The sequence below is a fragment of the Myotis nattereri genome, assembly GCF_964212035.1.
Source record: "Myotis nattereri genome assembly, chromosome: 1".
NCBI lineage: Eukaryota > Metazoa > Chordata > Mammalia > Chiroptera > Vespertilionidae > Myotis > Myotis nattereri.
Window position 1 is genome coordinate 197,562,991 of NC_138075.1, and position 25,018 is coordinate 197,588,008.

General features: G+C 38.0%; 1 protein-coding gene across 2 annotated transcripts in view; it reads left to right on the forward strand.

The window, feature by feature from the left end:
- Positions 1 to 19,609, forward strand: part of NMU (neuromedin U) — a 32,729-nt gene extending 13,120 nt beyond the window's left edge. Inside the window, exons 3-10 of one of the 2 annotated variants that reach the window (XM_081086875.1) lie at positions 1,964 to 2,011; positions 6,455 to 6,514; positions 7,822 to 7,851; positions 7,943 to 7,993; positions 9,582 to 9,656; positions 12,844 to 12,897; positions 13,963 to 14,002; positions 18,208 to 19,609. In XM_081086875.1, coding sequence (XP_080943001.1) covers positions 1,964 to 2,011; positions 6,455 to 6,514; positions 7,822 to 7,851; positions 7,943 to 7,993; positions 9,582 to 9,656; positions 12,844 to 12,897; positions 13,963 to 13,998 — 354 coding nt within the window. In that variant the 3' untranslated portion in view covers positions 13,999 to 14,002; positions 18,208 to 19,609. The remainder of the gene's footprint in view (positions 1 to 1,963; positions 2,012 to 6,454; positions 6,515 to 7,821; positions 7,852 to 7,942; positions 7,994 to 9,581; positions 9,657 to 12,843; positions 12,898 to 13,962; positions 14,003 to 18,207) is intronic. The other variant, XM_081086876.1, reaches the window with a different exon arrangement.
- Positions 19,610 to 25,018: the final 5,409 nt, after the last annotated feature.

Genomic DNA, 25,018 nt, shown 5'->3' on the forward strand with positions numbered 1-25,018 from the left:
TTTAGCTTGAAACCATCTGTATTCTGTGGGAAATTTTTGAAAAAAATAATTTAGATGATAATGCTGGGTAAAACTCCGAGATGTAAAAGCCCTATCATTTAAGTAAGTTAAGATGTTAAGAATACTAGAAACATATTTTCAACCCATACACAGAATTAATGGACAGGAAAGATGAACAAGCAGCGTCTGTCTGTAAAAAACTGAATGCCAGTTATATCGTAATACATTTTCAACCAAATTCATCAATGGATTCTGCAGAGTTCTCGAAAGCCATTAGTGGCACTTAAAACTATTAGGGCCAGAATCTGAGTACAGTGAACAAATGGGTGAGCAATGTTGCTGTGCCCTCTAAAAGAAAGGAGAACAAAGACTGAAAAGCTTTGCAATTATCTCTTAATTTAATTAATTGGTGTTTTTTCTTATTATGTTTTTATTCAAACGATGTGGGTGCACTCATTACTTATCTTGTGGCTCAAGAGTTCTGTATTCTTAGACACTGTGGCCACCTCACACAGATGGGCAGCCTGGTCTGTGGGTGGACAGCCTTCCCCCTGAGTTTTTCTGTCTTCAGATACATAAGCAACACAAAAATTTTAGGAGGAATCACTTTCTCCAACCTGTTAAATCACAGTAAATGTCATTGGGAGATGATATATTACACATGGGTCATAATTCAGAGTTTAAAAGGGTATCTTTTTTGGCTTTCCTCTCTCAATTGACTTGTCTTATATTTTTTCCATAAGTTCAATTACATTTAGTTAAACAATATTTATTGAAAACTTATTCTAGGCAAGTTAGTAGATATGGCGTAGGCCCTGCCCTCAAGAAGTTTATCACTATGTGTGTACATGTGTATGTGTCCTTATATTCTTGATTCTGGGTTTATATGGCATGGAAGAGGGAGCGAGGGACAAGTGGAATAAAAAAACTCCCCCAAATCTGCGATATATATAGAAGATGACAACTTCTGTGAGGATAATATTATTGCTTTTTTTATAATATTGGACACCTTTGTTATTCTCTAATTAGAGAATCATATATTTTAGGATATGTTCAACTTGAAAGCAACAAGGAACTTGAGAAATTTTGACTGAAGAGTATGATAATCTCCTCTTCAGTTTGGTGGGAGAATGGAAACTAAATTAAGCTGTTCAAAAAAGAATTCTGAGACTAGGAAAGGGCCTCTGTGATATTATGCCATAAATAGGACTCAACCTGAATGATTCCAGACAGACAAGAATCAGTACCGTTTTTCCCAGTTCCACTTAAAAAGGCCACCAAAATAAATAAATGCCACAAATAACTTCAGGCATCTAGCTTAGTGCTTAACTTCTCAGCACTGTTTTTTAAATGATTAATATAAGTCTTTTATATTACAGTTTAAAGTCTTTCAAGTCTTCTCTTTAGGAGAACAGCTAGTTGCCAACTGTAATTCCATAAACTCTTGTACAATAGAACCCTTTCTAATGCTGAGCAAACTAGTAGGCTGCCCTTGTTGTGTAAGAGTTTTTACTGTATGCTCCTTATCATGCTATTTATAATTTAGCACTTATTCTATTGTCATTTAATTTAGATGGTGTGGTTAGATTTATGTGTAATAAAGAACCACATAATAGCAGGGTGCTTCTTAATTCTGAGGCCATTTTTTTGGTCACCACTCACATTTCTCAGGCTGGAGAATACAGGAAGTTTATTCCCCCTCAGTGTAGCATCTTTGTACTCTCTAATGATCCCTATGAACATAGGACCCCTGTGACTGGGGGTGAATTTTTGGGAAATCCCAATTGCAGGACTTCCTTAGAAAGTTTAAGAGGCTCCTCTCCCCCAAATCCAAGAGTCCTAAAGCTGTCATGGAATTTCGATTACTATTGCATAGGTAACTTGACTTTGTAAAATCTGCTTTCCATTTTCTGCTATTTTCTGTCTATCTCCAAGATGTAACTGGCATTTTTGTTTTCCACAGATAGAGGCTGCTTGTTCATCTTTCCTGCCCAGTGGTTCTCAGCCTCAGGTAATTCCCGTGGGAGGTGTTTTGTAATGATGTAGGCCAGTGATGGCGAACCTTTTGAGCTCGGCGTGTCAGCATTTTGAAAAACCCTAACTTAACTCTGGTGCCGTGTCACATATAGAAATTTTTTGATATTTGCAACCATAGTAAAACACAGATTTATATTTTTGATATTTATTTTATATATTTAAATGCCATTTAACAGAGAAAAATCAACCAAAAAAATGAATTCGCGTGGCACCTCTGACACGCATGTCATAGGTTCACCATCACTGATGTAGGCTTTTGTGTAGTGCTGAATGCTCCATTTTCCCCCTTTGGATCTGTCATGACTTTGTGGACTTATTAAAACATGTCGACATATTAGAAATTATTACATCATCTGCAGGTAGTACTGAGAGCTAAGAGCTTATGTTGTAAAGTGCTAGGACTTTTATCTCTAAGAAAAATATATTTGCAGATAATATTCACATATTTTGGAAATTAAAATGCTAATTAAAATAATGTGCCTGTTGCTGTATTTGGGCGCTGATATTCTGTCCCTCAATTGAGTTTGAAACCCAGGAAGGGAGAAACTTATAGAATCAGACTTACGGAGATCAAAGTATTATTGTAACTGAAAAGTCAGTTTGTGAATGTGGCCTGAGAGCTGATACCAAGTTTGCTCAAACTACCCCCAGAATTAAACTGGGTTAGACAGGGACTCGGGCCTCCTGCGAGATTCAGATTTTCTGCCGTAGAACAGAGACCTGACAAGAACACCTGGCCGAAGAGCTGGCTCCCTAGGAGGAAAGGGCTGAATGAACATGCCCAATTTCCTCCCCTCAGTCACCTCTCAGATCACTCACTCCTCTCCCCATGGGAAAGAGTTAAGAGGGGGTGGGGAGAGAGGAGTGTTAGTCTAACTTCTGTACATGGAAACATGAGGAATGGAATATAAGTGTGTCCTCCGTACACCATCTTTGGGCACTGCTGCTTCTGTCTGCAGCTCTGAGTTAAAGCACAGCAGAGGTAGCCTTAAGTGTCTTGACTTTTTAAATCAGTACCACTCATCTTCCAGATGGAGAAGAGGCCTCAGCAGAAGTCTGGTTTGACCCTTTCAGAGTCATCAGCTTAGTGCTTAACTAAGGGCGTACCTTGGGCGTATCTTCACATAGTCTGGCCAAGATTCTATGCCCGTCACAGTCCTTCCAGAATGTCATCCTGGCCAGTGTGGAGACAGCAGCCCTATATACTAGTAATGCTATATTTCTTCTGCCTCAAGCCATTCCTTGGTCTGCAGAGGATCACCTGCAGAAACTTAGAGGCATTAGATGGTAAAGCAAGACCAGGATTGTAATAGGTGACCTGTTTATGAATAATAATTCAAATTACTTTAGGAGGGTTGATCCTATATAATAAAGAGGTAATATGCAAATTGACCATCATGCCCTCACACAAGATGGCCACCCCTATGTGGGCACAAGATGGCTGCCCAAGATGGTTGGCAGGGGAGGGCAGTTGGGGGCAACCGGGCCAGCAGGGGAGGGCAGTTGGGGGCAATTGTCTGGCAGGGGAGTGGTTAGGGGGTGATCAGATTTACAGGCAGAAGCAGTTAGGGGCAATCAGGCAGGCAGGCAGGTGAGCGGTTGGGAGCCAGCAGTCTGACATCCCCCAAGGGGTCCCAGATTGGACAGGGTGCAGGCTAGGCTGAGGGACAACCCCCCCCCCCCCCGCATGAATTTTGTGCACTGGGCCACTAGTAGATATATAACACATGATGGATATAGCATACAATTTAAAATTCAGGAACACCTTCAGAATCACTTTTATTTCTGCAGTAGTAAAAAGGCAAATTTTAAAGCACTCATTTAAACACCATCAAGTTAAACTAGGCTTTTGCTGGATTTGGATAGCGAGTACATTTTGAGGAGAGGTTGGTTAATTTACTATGGAATCTTTTACATTATACAATTTTTTAAAATCATTAATTTTCACATTAGCTATTATTTTTTATGTGATTATCTGAATATTTTTTCAAAACATTTTTACCAAATAGGAAATAAAGGATCTTTAAGGCCCACACATAAAACAATAAAATATTAAAAATTTAGACTAAAATAGATCCTTAGAGAATATTGTAGCTCATTAAATAATAGCTTTGCATGAAGAGTTGCTGGAGAAAACGTAATTTGTTTTGAAACTTTTTCTGTCAAACCTCAATCTTGTTGCAAAGCCTAATCCAGCTTAGAATATGTTTCTAAGGAGACACTCATGTGTCAGAATTTATTCTTCTTTAAATTAAGAGATACATCTTTGACAAATGACATCACTGGACAGTTTTGTCATTGTTTTATATTTTGTAGCATTTCTAGATGGGCCATAAAAAGAACTTTTAGGGATTTATTTTCAGATTTTTATAGGGGGCCCTGTGTCCCTCTCCCTGAAGAGAAAAAATGAGAAGGGATGTCTCAGTGTTCACACTATTTTTCCTCTCAGCCAACTCCCAACCACAGGTGTAACAGTCAATACTAGTGCAACATGGGAATACCTGAAGGTCAGAAGACTTAGTCCCCAGGCCACACTCTACCAACTACTAGCCATGTGTGGTTTGGGGCACGTGACCGTCTCTTAGAACCTTACTTCTACACGTGAGGCTAACACTTCCTGTCTTATATACCTCATAGCTGTATTATAAGGACAGAGTAAGAATTATATATGTGAAAGTGTTTTATAATTTATTGAAGCACTATATAAACATGAGTCATTTAATATTATTCATAATTATCCTAACAATTTGCATGTAAGACAAACAAATGGAAGAGAACAGACCTCTGATGCTAGGAAGGATGCTCAGAGAAGCTGTTTCATGATTACAACTATATCCGTCACTAAAACCAACCATATTACCCATTCACTGTTGTTCAAAAGTGGAGGATATTGGTGGCCCCAAACAATCCTTTTGACATGTCTTCTAAATTATGAGTAAATGCAGTTGAAAATCAAGTTTCACATATTTTCTTAATGCTGCCATTGTTAACTAATTGCTAAATACCTGGCACCGTACTAAGAGCTTTACTGACATTTAATCCTCCAAGAACTCTCTGCAGTGATGTTGTCATCCCTGATTTATGGCTGGAGAAACTGAAGCTTAGAGAGGTTAGGTAGCCAGCCCAAAGTAACACAGCTAACAAAGAGTAGAACTGGAATTTGTATTGCTATAGAGCTGCAGGCTGCTCAACTGCATAGCCCCTGTTTTTAACCACTAATTATATCACCCCCCTGGTCCAGATCCTCATTATTTCCAATGTGCATTTTTATTAAGTAATCAATTGTTTATGGTACTACTGTGCTAAATTCTGTGCAAAGCAGGTTTCGCCTCTGCTTGTCCATTTGTGCTACTCCTCACCACACCCAGCTGGCTGCTAACCACAGGGAGCCCTGCCCTACTTCTGTACTCAGATGCTTTGAAAAACCTGATCCTGGGGTGTGCAGTCAGCAGCCTGGAAGGGTGGCAACTGAGGTTAGGTGCCCCATTGACCGCTCCTTCCCCTCCAACTCCCATTGTTTTCGAGCAATTGAAGGACTTCCAAATTAGCCAATAATGAGTAATACTCAGCGAGGCTCACAGCTTTGGCCTGTAGATTCAGACTTTGCTACAAATCGGGAGCCATAATTTCTCTTTTGGCACTGCCTTCATTACTCTCAGTCATAGAACTCCATGAAATCTTAGCAAGTACTGAGGACTATGCATCTGGACCACAGTGGAAGCCTTAATCAGTGCATATATACTGTACATAATTCCTTTTTTCTTTTTTTAAAAAAATATATTTTATTGATTTTTTACAGAGAGGAAGGGAGAAGGATAGAGAGTTAGAAACATCAGTGAGCAAGAAACATCAATCAGCTGCCTCCTGCACATCCCCTACTGGGGATGTGCCTGCAGCCAAGGTACATGCCCTTGACTGGTATCGAATCTGGGACCCTTCAGTCCGCAGGCTGATGCTCTATCCACTGAGCCAAACCGGTTAGGCCGCAGGGGTGGGCAAACTTTTTGACTCGAGGGCCACAATGGGTTCTTAAACTGGACCAGAGGGCCAGAACAAAAGCATGGATGGAGTGTTTCAAAGTAAACATCATTACATAAAAGGGTACGGTCTTTTTTTTTTTTTTTTTTAGTTTTATTCATTTCAAACGAGCTGGATCCGGCCCTCGGGCCGTAGTTTGCCCATGGCTGGTAGGGCCATAATTCCTTTTTCTAATTGGAAGGAAGGCTTTATGTTTAAGAGCCAAGTTTTTGTCTTGAGAAAAATCAAGGGATTCCAACAGAGTTTCAGTGGGCCACCAGAAGGATTCTATTCTGGGTAGCTGGAATATCCTTGTACTTCCAATATTCTGCAGTTATATCTTCTATGCAAATGTTGTTAAAATAGAAGCATAGCCTGTGTACCTTCTCATTTCCATTAGGCATCCGATGCATTGGAGGAGCTTTGCTTCACAATTATGGGGACTCTACCAAAGCCCCAGGTAAGGTTGAAATAGTATTTTGTTTGTAGGCAAAAAATTGCTCAGTGATACCTTGGAATTCCTACTAGAAGAAAATACCCTATGTAGGAAACAAGCAAGAGGAGCTTGAAGACAATAAGCTGGTTTTGGATGAGAAACAAATACTTCAATTTCTCTGATGTCTGAGGATTTAAGGTCTTATCAATGAAGTTTACAGTCATGGATTGAAAAGTTATATGTCCCCTCAAGTATGTGTTCTACCTCTGATGAGAGAAATGTGGGGTCATTTGGCTTCTTTTCTCTCCCGACTCACATTACAATTGGAGAACAGATGAATCTTTGTTAGAGAGAAGGACGTTAAGAATGCAAAAAAATCAAACTATATTGTCAATGTCAGTTTGAAAATTATATTCTTACTGTCTTGGTTTCTTATTAAAATTACTTGATTCTTCTGGGAGAATTTTTAGTCCTGAAATGAGAATAGGTGGGAAATTGAAAAATAGCTTAATGTACCAAACCCTATTTTGTATTCTATATCTTACAGATGCGCTTATTTTAAAACTATCTTATTAAGAATAACACCTCAAGTTTAGAATTATATTTTTCATAATTAATTTAACCACTATCATTGATACATTCTGACTGTCATGCCTTTCACATACAATAAATCAAAGAAACCTTGATATTTTGAAAGCATAAATATTTACTGAAACTAAGTGTTTATGACTGGATTTGTTTCCAGTGTTTTTAATGGTCATTTTCCAAAATCCTTTCTTCTAATTAAAATAAATGACAATGGTATTTATCCATGAGTTTCCTTTTATATTAAAAGCAAATGAGGACAAAAAATAACAACAACAAAAAGGAATGATATGATTCATTCTTAGAAACAGATTTGTGGAGGGAAAGAGGAATATAGAAAAGTTTATGGAAGAAAGCAAAAATAACTTATAATCTTATTGGTGACAACAACTACAAGTATTTTCATGGGACTCCTTCTTGTCTATTTCACTGAATATTTTAGACATAATCATATCCTTCCCAATGTTGAACTTGCAGGATGTTTCCAGTTTTTTACTCTTATGAATAATGCTGTAGTAAAGATCTTGTACACTTTATTTATGAACAATCTTTAATTTCTCATTTATTTTTTAGAGCAATATATGTTTAATCAATTTAAGTCTTATATTTTTATGTAACTTGTCATGTTTTAAAACTGATATGACAATTTTATATTACAAATTTTATACTATATAATATATATAACATATATTATAATTTTATGTTATGCATAATATAATGATATTTGTATATATTTTTTTCAACAGAAAACAGATGAAAAAGTTAATAACAAAAGGGTAAGGTGATTACCATAAATATATACATTACAAAATAATAAAGGAAAGCACTAATCATCTATAGTAAAGCTCACTACTTATTTTTTAACAGTTCTTATTTCATTATTCGAAGACAGGGAAGTTGGGGAACTCAAATGTTGTGGTAAGTAGAATTACTTCTTACTAGTAATCATTGGTATTTTTTTCTAAACCTGTTTTTGCAGTTTATTTAATAGAACTAGAGCAAAATTAATTTTTTTTTACTTTAAAAGTTTATACATACCTGAACAAATAGCATTCAATATTTTTATACATTTAATTTATTTTATATCTCAATAATTGCATATATATTAAAATCATTCATTCAGTCAGCCAACAATTATTTACTGACTATCTGCTATGTGCTAATCACAATTCTATGTACTAGGAATAAAGCAGTAAATAAAATTAAAAATTAAAAAAGAAATTGCTGTTGTCACCGAACTTACATTCTAAAGGCAAAACCAAGTAAAACATATTACTTTAGATGGTGATTAGTACATGGGAGAAATAGTTTTATTCAAAGGCATTTTGAGAATATTAAAAGATAATTGTCAAATATAATTCAATATAACTAGATACATCTACTTCTATTCCTAATACCTCCTTATTTGTAATTAGACATTTAGAGTGAGAATTTACTAAGATTTGCCAGATACCAATAACTTGAATTCAGTTCACTTCTAAGTTTGTGGTTTAGTGGTGGTTTTTCTTTTTATGCATGGATTTTAAAAATGCTAATGAACGTACTTTGGCGTTTCAGTTAGAATACTTAATAATAATTTGACTATAATATTCTTTCTAAGCTTGTGACTCACAACTATGGACCAATTTAGGGAGTGAGGAGCATCGTGTATTTTAAACATGTATATACCTGTGGAAAGGGAACTGTAATCTTAAACTCAGTTTTGAATGTTTATCACATTGAGTATTCTTACAACTTAGGAGTTGAAAGTTAGGCTATACTGGCTTAAAAAACCAAATACAAGTTGAATTGGTTAACAGATAACCTTCTATAGGGCTTAAAGTAATCCATTTGATAAGTGATTTTAATATTTGTGAGAAGGTTCAATGCAAGCCATGCTTTTAAAATGAGACTGAAGCAGGTAGCCACATGTCTCAGATGTGCTTTCATGTCCTTCTGCTTGGCATCTTTACATTTCGAGAAAATGTATCTTAGTCATATTTTTTGCTATCAACAACACATTGTGTCATTTTTTGCGTCCCCTGTCATCTTGTTCCATATGCTGAATTTTCAATAAACGATATCATTTATAAAGGAGAGTACTAGATGTGCAAACAGCATAACCTTCTAGAGAAACATTTTCATAATCAAAAACCGATTCTCCCAGAGCTGTTTTCATCTGCCCCAGATCACTGAATAAGTCTGGAAGCAGACGCTGCTCTTTGTCAAAGATGCACGCGGTGTTCTACTTCTTGGCAGATGATGATGGGCTGGAGCCTTCAGGAAAGTGCTTCATCAACATGATGGCAAAGAGCCTAGCAGAGAGCTACCAAGTTTTATTACCTCTCTTGGCGTATCCTCCACAGTTCTTTGAAATGCTCACCAAAGGCCGTCTTAGAGAACATCTTTCTTGTTCTGTTTTGTCTGAAGCTAGTATAGTGGGTAAAAACAGACAGTAAGGAGGCCGACTCTGTGCCCAGAGCTGAGAAGCCTCCGTGCTCATTGTGTGTGTGTTCGTGTCTCTCAGTCGTCTGTCGTGCATCCGTTGCTGCAGCTCGTTCCTCAACTGCATGAGAGAAGAATGAAGAGATTCAAATTGAACGTATGTAACACAAACTGCATGCTTGCTTTGCCACTCTGTGCGGGCAGCCCTTCTGATAATTCCCAGGTGTGGTGTTTTATAAAGATGCTCTTCTTCAGGATAAGCCACGCAGAAGCACCCAGGTAGCCTAACAGCATCTGTTTGCCTAACTGTTCTCACACTCCGAAAGAAAACAGGTATTTCCCTTCCCCCTAGTATGGCCCTTCTGTCTCAAGCTATGCGCAGGAGGAAAGCTGGCGTTAGATTCCCTTCCAAGGATCATGACCCTCCCGGTGAGGAAGCCTGTTCTGGGTTTAAGAAAGGACACAGCCAGGCCCTGGCCAGGTAGCTCAGTTGGTTAGCGTGTTTTCCCAGTTTACCGAGGTTGTGGGTTTGGTCCCAGGTATGGGCACGTATAAGAATCAACCAGTGAATGCATAAATAAGTGGAACAACAAATGGATCTCTCACTCTCTCATCAATTTTTTAAAAAGGAAGGACACATCCACTGTGGCTAGTCAGTAGGCGGGGAACAGGAAAAAGAAAAAAAAATACAATTTACTGCCCCTCTGTATACAAGTTGGCTACTGACTGGGATGGCAATCTTTCTAAAGTGTTAGTAAAAGTTACACTTTAGGCTCAAGAAACTAATTGTACGTGTGTTTTGTTTTTCCCACAATTAACAAAAAATGGCCCTAAATTGGTATCTGTGTTTAAGATAAATCTAGCTTTGTTAAACAGCTTTTTAAACTGGAAATCGAGGAGTTTATATTGTTATTTAAAAAGAATGTTATCTCTTTCAATGATGAAAGTTTCTAGGTATTATTTTTAAGTTAATGCCTTACGTTGTTAAAATGCATTATAGTTTTTAATCTTTTCTTATTTTATTCTTTTGGTAACTCTGTTGGCACTTATATAAGTATTGCTATCCTCAGTTTACTAAAGGGAAAACAATTCGGAATAGTTAAAGGTGTTTCCCAAGATCATTCTAGTAAGTGAGATTAGAAATTCCAATAGATTCTTCTGACTTCTAGTCTAGGCAAATATTTTTCTTTTCACTATACCATTTCCTTTATAGTCTAGTCTTGGATACTTCTATTATTTTATTTTATATTTTCCCTTAATTTAAATGCCATCTTAATTTTATTCTTCTTAAATGTACTACTGAAAGTCTTCAAATACGTTTCAAACATCCATACAGTTTAGGCAAATATTTTTCTCAAAATTTAGTTTTATGGTCACTATTTCCTCCCTAAATTCTTCACTTTGTTAAACTTAGCTTCCATCAAGGAAGATACCAGCTGCCACCTGCTTAAAGAGAAATGTAAAAGGAACTGTGATAGCCTTTAAAATTACAGAATTTCCAGTGTGGAAAGAATCAAATCAGTTGTTATCAAGCTTTCTAGAAGTAAGAGGTGCTTTTAAAAATTAACTTCTAGCCCTAACCGGTTTGGCTCAGTGGATAGAGCATCAGCCTGCGGACTAAAGGGTCCCAGGTTCGATTCCGGTCAAGGGCATGTACCTTGGTTGCGGGCACATCCCCAGTAGGGGGTGTGCAGGAGGCAGCTGATCAATGTTTCTCTCTCATTGATGTTTCTAACTCTCTATCCCTCTCCCTTCCTCTCTGTGAAAAAATCAATAAAGTATATATTTAAAAAAATTAACTTCTACTCTCTGAAGCTTGCTTAACTTATGAATAGTGTAAGATTTCAATTTAAGGATTCAGTTTCTTAAAATATATCAAGTTGTGAGTTTACAATATCACTTCAGACTATATTTCCAGACAACTACCTAAAACTATGAACTGTGACTTGGTAGTATATTCTGTTGGACTAATATAACCCCTGTATTGCAGCAAGACAAGTTTCCTAGGACCATACGAAAGAAAAGAATGTAAAACGTACATAGAAAAAAATTACAGTAGTGTTAGCTTTGCTGGGCCTAAGGTGCCTAATTTTAAAACATATTTTTAAGTGAAGTACTTTGGGTTCTTAAAGAAAATGAGTTTTCAGATCCTAGTACATTCCAACACTTCTCTTAAAATTTGTTTGCTAGACATCCTCAGTTTCATCCCTATATCTCTTTTACCCCTACCTCCCAAATTATTTTATATACTGCTCTTTCTTCAATGATAAGACTAAAACAACCTGTATGTTTGGATTTGAGAGTTTTAAATTTTAGCACATTTTACGTTACATTTTGTCCTTGTAAAAAATATAATAGTATCAATGTGTAGTTTCAATGTGTACATTTTTAAATAGAAAAAATTCAATCTTTTAAATATTTTGAGTGGATTTAGTCAAGATGAGAATTAGATATAAATATTGAAAGTGTAAGATATGTTTGTTATAAAGCAGGGATTTCAGAATTTTAATAGATGTCACAGCTATTTCATAGAATTTTAAAAATATGAATTTACTTATATTATGGAATAGTTTAAAAAAGGTCTTGTTGACACATTTCTTAGTGAATGCCATCCTGATACTTGTAGTTGATGACAATAGGAAGCTATGAAAACCAATTTTATGGAAGCCATAAAATGTTAAATATTTTTCCCATTAAGTTTAAAAAGAAATGTTTTAGAAAAGAAACACTTCTCAATATACCCATTATGAATAATTGGTTTATTCCTATTTGATTTTTTATTGCCATTTTAATAAAAAGAATTATATTGGGAAAATCTCTTCTTAAGTCTCATTGAATAAATATAGTTTACCACAGTTGACCCTCAATTTCTATATAAATTCCTATAGCAATATTGTGTATTTCAGCCCTAACAATTTTATTGTATATTTTTCCTTGTTGTAGTGTTAGCACATACAATACATATGTTAAAGAAATTATTTTGTTCTAACCAAATGCTGAAAGGAAATTTTACTTTCATTACAGTTCATTATAAAGTGTCTGTCATTTCTCTTTCTACTTATTGACGAATATACATTGTGACAAACCTTCCTGAAAATAGAATCTTTATATTAATAAGGACATTATTTTAAAATACAACTTTCTGTTGTACGGCTAGTTGTTGAAAATTCTTCACATATAAATACAAAGATTAACTATTATATGTTATATACTCAAGTCCTTAATTCCCTCTTTGTTTAATCATGATAGTTGTAAGTAACTTTGAGCTTCACTAAAGTCTCAAGAGGAATTTGCACTTATTTCTCCTGTTATTTGATTTGGAATGTCCTCATTTTGTCTTCCAGGGAGAATTTCAAGGTCCTATTGCAAGCCATAATCGAAGATACTTTTTATTCAGGGTATGCATGTATTGTATTTTTTTAAAAAAAATCAATGAATATCAAAATTGAAAAATACTCTCACTGTGCATTTATTTGCATTAACTCATAAGTTTTAAAGTTTATTTATAGATATTTGACATCAAGTGTCATAGTCTGAGATTTCCTTCTTTTACCAACTTATTTATTGCTTTAATACTCTGGCATATGTGGCCTCTAATCCACTACTCAAGTTTGTAAATACCCCAGGTGACATTCACCTGTTGCTCATTTTAGTTCCATAAAATTTCATGTGCAGGAAATGAGTGTCTTAAAGATGTATTGCTCCTTAAGTTCTAAGGACTCATTTACTAAATGTTTTATTCAGTAGATTGGGAGAGTTATGACTATTTTCATCCACTTTTAAAAGTAAAAGAATCAACTACAATAGAGGGTATAAATAGACAAATCTTTGTCATTGTAGTTAGTATTTTGTATGTCCGAATTGTCTATAAAGTAAGAGTTTCTTCCTAAGTAGTTATACTTTCTAAAATGTTTGTATCCCTAATACATTACCAAAAAATTTTCATTCATTCATTCAGCAGCACATTATTGAATATCTATTGGGTGCTGGACAATTTATCAAAAGCTAAGAATATAAAGCCAGATAGGATTATATTCTTATCTCTAGGAGTTTACAGCCTAATATAAGAAATTTATAAATCAGTACATACAAAATACTATATTAAATGCACCTTCAATCCAGGGGCTATGGTTCTAAAAGAAAGGCAAGCAACCGGGCTGTGGAGTGAAGGAGATCCAGAGAGGCTTTAAGGGCTGAGTTTGAAGAATTAATGGAAATTAGCCAATGAAATATTTAGCTAAGGAATTTCAACTTTAATGTAGAAATAAGGGGAACCATATGGTAAAATTTGCATTTTGAGAACGGATTCTAACAACCAATTGGAGAATTAATTGAAGGAAGGAACAAGACTACATAGAGGAAAAAATAGTATCAAGCATCAAGATCATTATTAGGCTGCTTTCTATTAAAATTAACTTCCTTCCTTAGTTACACTGATTTATTGCTAATTTGTTATTTTCTAGCCACGCAATGGAAAAAGATCAGAAGATTACATTTAAAATGGTATGTGTTTCACAATTCAACCCAGCTGGAAAATTTCGGTTGCTTTCAGATACCCACAAATGAAACTATTTGCAATATACTTCTATTATTTGATTGCATGTATACATCAATATTCCTATTATAGGATCTGTGAGGGCTATATGATGGAAAATGTCAGTATTTTAGGGCCAAATTTGCTTCTACCATGTCGTGTATTCCTCAGGCTGTGCCACAATATTCATTATCATTGATTATGTAGACAGTGACCGCACCGTCATTTGTTGTGCAAGTACATGTAAGAGATTGTGTTCTTATTTTGACAATTAGTATTCAATGTAATGGGTCAGAACTTACAGAATAAATGTACTTCTGTTGTCCAAATCATTCATATTCAAAGATTCTTTTTTAAATCATTTTTATTTTTCAAGTATGGTTTTTCTACAGAATAACAAAATGTGAAAGACACGAAAGCATGACTTACTTTGGGACTCCCAGTTCCCACTCCAATGCTGGAGATACAGCAGACACTCACTGGTAGAGGCTATTGAATTGCCCTACCTACTTAATAAATATGGTAATCCTCATGTCTTATTATGCTATGACTTTTGAAATCAATCCAAATGCAGACTGATAAATTTATACCACAGAAATAAAAGTATGTTCTACTACAACTTTATGGAATCCTAAATGCAGATTCTATGCTGAACATATTTTTGCAAATATTTCATCCATATCATTTATCTCAACCCTTAATACATATTTAGGTGTAGAGTGCTAAAATTCTTAATATTTTCTCAAAAAAATCCCCCAAATAAAAATGCACTACTTCTTACCAAAGAAGATATCAACACAAATTATACAATATTTAGAAAATAAAGATAATGAAAACAATGAATATTAAAACTTATGGGACGCTGCCAAAGCCATAGTTGGTGGAAAATTCAAGACTTTAAACACTCTCAAGCAAGAAAGAATGAGTGAATTAAGGATTTAACTCAATAAGTTAAAAAAGAACAAGTTGAACCTTAAGAAAGCAAACTAAATAAAACTATAAATGAAAGATCAAATTAATAAAGTGTAAAGTGGAAGAATAGGTTAATAAAGAAAATTATCTGATTATTTTCAAAAATAAAGCTAGTTTAATTAGCCTAGCCTAATTAAGAAAAATGGAGAAAGCATAAATATACAAAACTACAAGTGAAAAGAAAAAAATTAAAACAGATATGGAAGAAATGGATATTATAAAAGAGTACTTGACAAATCTCTGTGCCTATCTATTTAGAAACCTACATAAAATAAAGGTTGTCAGTAAAGTAGGTGTTAGCAAAATTCACTTTAGAAGAAAGAAAAAAATCTAAACAGACTAATGGCCATGGAAAAAAATATTATCCAGAAACTCTCCCTTCAAAAAGTCCAAGGCCATCAGATTTTGAATTTTTCCAGCTCAGAGAAGAAAGAAAAATCTCAAAATATTTTTTGTAAAGTCAACCATATTTTTTTAAATGAAGCTTATACCCAAATCTTACAAAAGTAGTATAAAAAAGGAAACTGTGGGTGGTAAAGGCCTGGGGTGGGGGGCGGGTTAATGGGAGAAATAAGAGGACATATGTAATACATTCAACAATAAAGATTTGTTTTTTGTTTGTTTTTTTAAAAGGAAACTGAAGGTCGAATTATAATAAATTTTAATGCAAAATTTAAAAGAAATATTAGTGAACCATATTCTGCAGTATATTTAAAGAATTTCATGACCCGAAGTTTGCTCCAGCAACTCAGGATGGTTCGACACTAGGGAGTCTATTAAAATATTTTCACTATTAGAAGAAGATTATACGATTATCTCAATAGATGCTTTTGGTAAAATTCCACATCAATTTCTGATGTATTAAAAGAAAGTGATGAATTTTCACATTATATATATACTAGAGGCCCGGTGCACAAAAATTTGTGCACTTGGGAGTGGGGGTCCCTCAGCCTGGCCTGTGCCCTCTCGCAGTCTGGGACCTCTCGGGGGATGACCACCTGCTGGCTTAGGCCTGCTCCCCAGGGGATTAGGCCTAAGATGGCAATCAGACATCCCTCTGGCAGCCAGGCAGCCCTCGGGGGATGTCCACTTGCCAGCGGGGAGCAGGTCTAAGCTGCAGTCGGACATCCTTAGTGCTGTTGAGGAGGCAGGAGAGGCCCCCACCACCACCACTGTACTGGCAGCCATCAGCCTGGCTTGAGGCTGAGCAGAGCTCCCCCATGTGGGGGTGCACTGACCACCAGAGGGCAGCTCTTGCATTGAGCGTCTGACCCCTGATGGTCAGTGTGTGTCATAGTGACCAGTCATTCCGCTGTTAGAGTCAGTTTGCATATTACCCTTTTACTATATAGGATAGAGGCCTGGTGCATGGGGGGGGCCAGCTGGTTTGCCCTGAAGGGTGTCCCGGATCAGGGTGGAGGTCCCGCTGGGGTGCCTGGCCAGCCTGGGTGAGGGGCTGATGGCTGTTTGCAGCTGGTCACACCCCCTTCAGGGTGGGGGTCCCCACTGGGGTGCCTGGCCAACCTGGATGAGGAGCTGATGGCTGTTTTCAGGCTGGCTACACCCCCTTTAGGGTAGGGGTCCCCACTGGGGTTCCTGGCCAGTCTGGGTGAGGGGCTGAGGGCCGTTTTCAGGCTGGCCAGCAACTGAAGCTCCCAGCCTCTCCTTTTTTTATTTTTTTTTTATTCTGAGATTTATTTACCTTCTATAATTGAACCATTGTTGCCATCACTGGCGTTCCCAGCTCTGAGGCCGCAGCTGGCTGAAAGCAGGTATCTGGGGTTTGTTTAGCTTCTATAATTGAAACTTTGTTGCCATCCTGCTCACTCCAGCTCTGAGGCCATGGCTGGCTGAAAGCAGGTATCTGGGGTTTGTTTAGCTTCTATAATTGAAACATTGTTGCTTTCGGGCTCAGAGCCGGGCTGTGGCAGGCGGGGAACCTTGGCTTCCTCCACACTGGAGCGAGCAAGCCTCCTGCTCACTTCAGCTGTGTGGCTTCCGGCCGCCATCTTTGTTGGCAGTTAATTTGCATATTGCCCTGATTAGCCAATGGGAAGCATAGCAGAGGTACGGTTAATTACCCTTTTTGTCTTTTATTAGATAGGATAATGGTTTCAAACAAAGTTAGTACAGGCTTGATAGTAAAACACTTTGGAACATTTTCATTAATGTCAGGAATAACGCAAGGATGCTCTGTTACCTTTTATTTAATGTGGTTCTTATGCATTAGTCAATTCAGTTGGACAAGAAAAAAATAAAACATAAATATAAGAAAAGTAAAGGAAAAATTTAACGTGATCAAGGGGCATAGTTAGGAACTTAGATTTTCAAACTATTTCTGGCATTAACTCCTATTTCAACAAAGGCCTGTTATGTTCCTATCAGAAATATGAGCCAACATATTCTTACTTTTTTTTTTTTTTCAAGGAAATAAGAACAAAGAGTTATGGAAAAGAAACTATCTTTCATAATACTTTACAATTGTAGAGGCATTTACATAATGTGAACAAAAAATAGTTTAATACTTAATGGAAAAAATCTTTGATTATAACATCAAACTAAGTATTAGCATGCTCACAAATGTGAAATAGATTTTATTCTATGATTTGATCAATTTAGTAAAATATTCTCTCTGAAACTGAGAAAAATAGCTTTATCTGGATTGCTTCCAAAATTCAGATTTACACAGACTAATTTACCCAGGATTTCATTTTATTTTGTCAATAAAAAAACAGTTCAATAATTACTTTTTCTTTGTTTTTCTCATCTGATTATCTGAAGTCTTAAACTTTGTCCTGAACACTTATATTTACTTATAAAGTAGTTACACACATAACGGGAACATTTAACTGCAAATACATAAGGAAATAAATACACGAGGAACAACTGTTCAACTTTTGAAATATTTTATTCATAAACTTTGTTGATATCAGTGAGCTTTACGAAGCCACTTTTATATAGTTAAATACTGGAAATTTTTGGAGAAATACAGACATACAGAGTAAATGTTACAGCAAAGAGAGATTAAAAAGATTAAATGATAGCTAAAAATATATAAACTGAAGAAAAGCTGAGAAATACCTTGTGTCAGTTTTATCATACATGACAAAATACTTATAGGAACGTCTATATACAAACATTATATACATGTTTACATACTCATTTATACTTGAATCTAAATTCAATTTTTCTCTTTTTACAGAATACCAACTATTTTCCATAGAAGCAATGCCATGGAATACAAAATATACTGGTATTTTGTGTGCTTTCTTTTCTCAAAAGCAATCCTTGCTAAGTTTAACATGTTTGAGAATATCTGTGTTGTGAACATTCTCAGTAAAAGTCTGTTGAGATTATAAATGTCTAATTTGTTGAAAATTAAAAGAGCATCTTAAAATATCTTTTCTTAAGTGTTGCAATGATAGTGTACAAGAAAGCTGTAAAAATGATGTTCCATTGATCCCTGCAGCTTTTGACAGTCCTGATACCTATGCCCTTTTGTTATTTTTATTAAAAGCACTCAGTAGAGAGTTGAGTTTTAATGAGCTATTTTAGTTTATCCTATTTGGATTTTGTCAGTAACAAATTCGCCAGCTCTTATAAATACCAGAATGCCCAATAGTTAACAGTCTTAAGACTGTGAATACCAAATAAACCTGCTGGAGGAATACCAACTAAACCTATTGGGGAATTTGGCCATGATCCATCCAATAGTCCAATAAGCAAGTTCTGATTTATATTATGTAAAATTGACATCTGATTGCTACAAACCTATCGAGGGACTAGCTTTTTCTACCAACTAATAGTATTCACTTTATCTTAATATAAGTTATTTTATCTTGCAACATCTAAAAGGCAACCAGTCTTGTCCATTATCAGAAAGAAAACAGTCTTCCTAGTAGAGGATCATGGATATACTGTTACAACTTTTTACATCCAATCAGTGTTTGGTGGACACAGAATGAACCTCAGATGTTGAGATTATCTCCCTTCAGGTTCCCTTGGGTTTTTCCTTTTTGACACTCAACTCTTGAATAACCACCTACTCCACCAAGCAGGTTGCTGGCTGATGACAGAAGGGTGGCTCTGACTAGATAGGATTAGGTATTATATTCATCAGAGCAGAGTATCTTGGTTAATGTTGACCACTGACTATAGTTTAAATTATGCCTAATACTAGTCAAGTCCCTGATTTTCACTTCTTCTCAATCTGTATGAAGAACATAGGTAAAGAACGGAGCAGAATAGGACAAAAAGTACATTCATCTTTGAAAAATGATTTGCTTTGATAAGCTGGGGACTTGAAAGCAGAGAGGGCCTCCTGCTGTAAAGCGAGGAGTGATATGCATAGTAATCAACTAGCATGAATTTTGGATTGTTAAAATAAGAAAACAGAGTGGGCCTTAGCTGGTTTGGCTCATTGAATAGAGCACCCGCCTGTGGACTAAAGCGTCCTGGGTTCAATTCCGGTCCAGCCACATGCTCAGGTTGCCTATTTGACCCCCAGTAGTGGACATGCAGGAGGCAGCCGATGAATGATTCTCATCATTGATGTTTCTATCTCTCTCTCCCTCTCTCTCTTTGAAATCAATAAAAAATATGTTAAAATTAAAAAAAGGAGTGGAACACTAATTTAACCAGCAGTTCCCAGGGCCTCTCAGAAATCCGGAGACTTAGGCTATGGACATGTTTTAGGGCTCACAGGATATTAAAATAAAGAATAAGAAATACCAAAACATAGTTACAAAAATTGAGATGTTTTAAAATATTTTATATTTAACACATTACTATCTTATATACAAACACCACAAAACACATAGGCTACGGGGAGTATAGCACTTTTATTAAGTATTAATTGAGCACTACAGGTGTTAAACTATCCCAGTTTAACATTGTGTCCTTAAAAACATCTTTTTTTCTTTTCTCCAAATCTTATCAGAATATCTCTGTGACCATTTGTATGTAAGCTTATTTGGCAGTAACATCAAATGTTTATCCCGTGATCCTGGCAGCTCCTACTAAACATTTTCTTAACCTAAACACCAAGGAACCCAACTATCTAGGTTTCCTACCTAAAGTCAGACCTTCTGTCTCCTAGTGCCCTGCCTTTTTAAGATGGGGGTGAAGAGTCATTTGGGAATCTGATGAAAGCTCTGGTCCTTAACTCCACACACACCCTCTCCCCCCAAATTGTACACATACAACAAAAATTATGTGTACAATTGAGGCTTGCGGACTAGGTACCCCATAAAATCCATCCAAACAGACTATGCCAGCAGTGATGGCGAGTCAGAGGTGACATGTGAACTCATTTGTTTGGTTGATTTTTCTTTGTTAAATGGCATTTAAATATATAAAATAAGTCTCAAAAATGTAAGTCTTTGTTTTACTATGGTTGCAAATATCAAAAAATTTCTATATGTGACACAGCACCAGAGTTAAGTTAGGGTTTTTCAAAGTGTTGACGCACCGGGCTCAAAAGGTTCGCCATCACTGGACTATGGGCTCTTAGTTAAGAACTTCTCCTCTGAAGGGTTCTCTCCCCAGGATTTTATTATTACTCCATGCAGACATGACTCAGGGATTGAAGGGCATCGGAGGGCTCAGAAACAACGCATGGATTTGGTGGCGGTGTGCAGAAGGGTGGGAGGCATGCCAGCCCTCGGCACCACGTGGTGAACAGGAAAGGCCGAGCTTGGGATAAATACCCCAGCACCGGGTGCGTCAGCGCCCACACCACCCCTAGACCCCGCCTCCGCGTTGCCTGGCAACAGCTGCGCTGGAGGAGCGCTCGTGGTCCCCTCCCGCTCGGGCTGGCGGTGGGAACCGCTGTCCCGGCTGCTGGCTCTCTTCGCCCCCAGCCCCCGGAGGAGCGTCCGAGTCAGGAGTCCCTCGCCAGGGGTCTGAGGACGCGGTCACCTGAAGGTCGAGGCTGAACGTCATGCAGGTCGGAGTCGCAGCCGCGGGCCACTCCGGGGCACCCGCCGAGCTCCTGGCTGGGCTTGAGGCTGAGCGCCCGAGGGGAGGGCGGCGCACCGGGGCTGGGTCTAACTAAGGTTTACCTTTGGTAAGAGCTAAATTTTGCGTGAGTCTCTAGATTTGAGAGACAACCAAATTAACTCTAGGAGAGCACCATTCCCGGCCCCCCCACCCCCAAGGTTTGTCGCTGGGGGTTATTGTTTGAGATTGTGTTTCACACCTGAATCTTGGAAATCTCACTGCTGCACGATTTCTGAATTAAGAAATAGACCAGCAGCTTTAGCCCAAGTGTAATTCAATTTAAATATTCTGCCCCACTACCTTAAACAACCATCGGAACGAAAATACTGGTTGCATCTATCTTGAAACAGACCAGGTGTCCCTGAAGTTTCTCCTGCCCGGTCACAGAAGCTCTGTTAGGCTTCCATTGATCCCTTAGGTCCCGAGGCTGCGCCGCTCTGTCTAAAGACCCTTATTAACCAGGTGCCTGTGCTCTTGTTTCTTTATTAGAGTAAAATTCTCACTTTCTGACTTGGAGAAACAGCTTCTTCCCACCTGCTTCTCCAAATTAAAACTACTGTGATTTTTCTTGTTTTACATATTTAATTTCGGCATTCATATATACCATCTAATTTATTAGGATATTTTAAACATAAACTACATAGAAATTTAATGGATAGCCCTTTTGTGTTACTTATAGGTTTCTAGCAAGTACATTTTATCCAGTGTATGAAGACATTTCCGTACACTGAAGTAAGTAACCCAAAAGGAAATTAAGAAAATGATTCCATGTATGATCACATCAAAAAGAATAAAATCCTTAGGAATAAATGTAATCAAGAAAGCAAAAGAATTGTACACCGAACACTACAAAACATTGCTAGAAAGACATTAAAGAAGACATAATTAGAAAAACATCACACCTTTGTAAATTGGAAGACATAATATGGTTAAGATGTCAAAACTTCCCAAAGCAATCTACAAATTCAGTGTAATCTCTATCAAAATAAAGTCCTAATAAAAAAATGTTGTTGTTTTATTTTGGCTTTAAATGAAGAATTTGCTTAAACTCTGATGGCAGATATTGATAACGGGAGGCTATGCATTTGTGGGGACAGAAAGTATACGGGAAATCTCTGTACCTTTCCCTCAGTTTTGCTGTGAACCTAAAACTGCCCTAAAATATTAAGTCTTAATTTAAATTTTAAAATATAAAATGGACAAAGAATTTGAATAGACATCTCTCCAAAGAAGATATACAATGGCTAATATAAACATAAAACATGCTCAATATCATTAATCATTAGAGAAATGTAAATAAAAACCTCCATGAGAGACCACACCCATTCGAAAAACTATTATTAAAAACAGAAAATGACAAGTGTTGGTGAGAATATGAAGGAATTGGAACCCGTGCGCATTGCTGGTAGGATTGTAAAATGGTGTAACTGCTATGGAAAATGGTCATTCCTTTAAAGATTATACATAGTGTTATATGAACCAGCAATCCGACTCCTAGGTATATTCTCAAAAGAATTGAAAGCAGGAACTCAAAAAGATATTTTATGCATAAGATCATAGCAGCATTAGTCACATTAGCCAGGTGGAAACAGCCCAAATGTTCATCATTGGATGACTAGAAAAACAATCTATGGTGTGAACACACAATGGAATGTTATTCAGCCCTAGAACAGAAGGAAATTTTGATACATGCTTCAACATGGATGATCTTTGAAAAAATTATGTGAAGTGAAGCCAGTAACAAAAGGACAAATATAGACATGTGCTGCAAATGACCTTTTGGGTCAACAATGGACTGCATAGATGATGGTGGTCCCATAGGATTATAACGGAGATGAATTCCCTGTAAGAAATGGAAAGGGATGGTTCAAGAGGATTTTTATTTTCCTGATGAGAACAATATCTGGGAACTTGGCAATAGATTTCCTCTCACTGCAGCTCAATTCTGAGTGTGCAGTTTACATCCCCATCAACTACTGGCCTGTAGTTTCAGCATAGAGGAGCCTATCTCCCTAGGGTTACGTATTCAGAGGGTTCTACAGTCCTCTCAGATCTAGCTTGATGGTCTTCAGAGTACACTGCTGTAATTCTTTGTTGAGGAACTAAAATCCTATACAAGGACACAGGTCCACAGGAACCATTGTAAGTATTAAGTGCTGCTGCCACTTTAGTACGAGCTTTCTGTGGTAGTGTGGAGCCAGCCTGTTCCTATACGTTGGAAATATTTTCAGATTGTATTGATGCAAAACATGCGTTTCATTTGTTCCATCAATTCAGTGCTAGAGAGAGCCCCCCCCCCCCCCGCTTTTTTTTTTGCCAGATAGGGTCAATGGAACCAAAAACAAATTTCCAAAGTCAAACTATTGAGTCTTCAGTTCTACATCCTTTCCATGTTAAATACCCTCTTTTTTAAAAAATGAATACCACAAAGTTCATTAATCTGACTTCTGCTTCAACATGCATAGCCAAAGCCACATTGCCACCGCAATCCCTTATGCTCCTTGATTTCTTATTTCTACTATTAGAGGCCCAGTGCATGAATTCATGCATGGGTGAGGTCCGGGCCGATCAGGGCCTGGCCGGCTGGGGGAAGGGGCCATGGGTGGTTGGCTGGCGGGCCCTGCCCCCAATTGGGGTTGGGGGCCAATTGGGGGTGGGGCTTGCCATGGAGAGGGGCTATGGGTGGTGGGCTGGCCAGCCCTGCCCCCTAATGGGGTGAGGGGTGCCGATGGGGCCAGTGGCCTCGGGGAGGGACTGTGGGAGGTTGGCTGGCTGGCCTTGCCCTCTATGGTGTGCGGAGGAGTAATCAGGGGCGGGGCAGCCAGGGGGAGGGGCTGCAGGCCAATCAGTATGGTGGGGGTCCATCTGAGGTGGGGCTGGCCAGGGGGAGGGGCTGCAGGAGGTTGGCCAGCCAGCCACACCCCCTATTGGGGTGTGGGGTGCGATCAGGGTGGGGCCAGCCAGGGGCAGAGTCTGTGAGCCTACCGTGGTGGGGCAGGCCAATTGAGGGTGGGGCTGGCAGGGAAAAGGGTGGGGGGCATTTGGCCGGCTGGCCATGCCCTTGATCGGAGTGGGAGAGTCCGATCATGGGCAGGCCAGCCAGGGGAGGGGCCGCTGGAGGTTGGCTGGCCGGCCCCACCCCCTGATCAGGCCCCTTCCCTGGCCACAGTGGGCATCATAGCAACCAGTCATTACGGCGTTATGGTCGCTGGCTTGTACATAGATTCCTCAAAGCATCATATACTCCCTCCTGATAGGCACCATTATGGTAATCTAAACCTTAGCCAGCCAGTTTCTCTTAAATATTTCCCATCAGTCCAGCCCACATCCCTGTTCATGGAGCAGCACTGGCCGCTTCATTGTCCTATTTCTGACCCTGTTGGAAGGAAGGAGGGGTGGGCTTGTGGGACAATGTTTATAAAATCTACAGTAGTGTTCAGCAATGGCAAATTGCTTCATCAAAGCCAGCAAGTGATAGCGAGTGCTGGCAAGATAGAAGTTACAATCTCTGGAATTCAATCACAGAAATGGCATTCCTTCACTTTTGCCATATTCTATTGGGTAACAGCATGGCACAGTTCCCACCCATCATCAAGGAGAGGAGATTATTCAGGGATGTGAATAGCAGAAGGTGGAGCTCATTCAGGTGATCTTATACTTTGTTTGCCACAGTATTCACTCCCTTCTTTTGGAAATATCAGAAAAAAAAAATAGATGGCAAACTAGAGAAACAAGAGTTAATATATGATTGACAACTTCCGGAAAAGCAGGAAAAAAAAAAAATCAAATCCTGGAAGAGAGAAGATGGCGGCGATATAGGCAGACGCGTCCCAGGTCCTGTCCCGGAGCAAATGGAGAGAGCAGCTGAAACTAATAGCATCCACCCCGACTTGGCGAAATTGCTCAGCTGGTGAGACAGTTTGCAGCCGGGAAGAGCAGAACTCCCCTGGAAAGGTAAAAAAAAACCAGGGTTGTGGGCAGGAAAGTTTGCCAGACCTCTGAGCCCAGAGAGT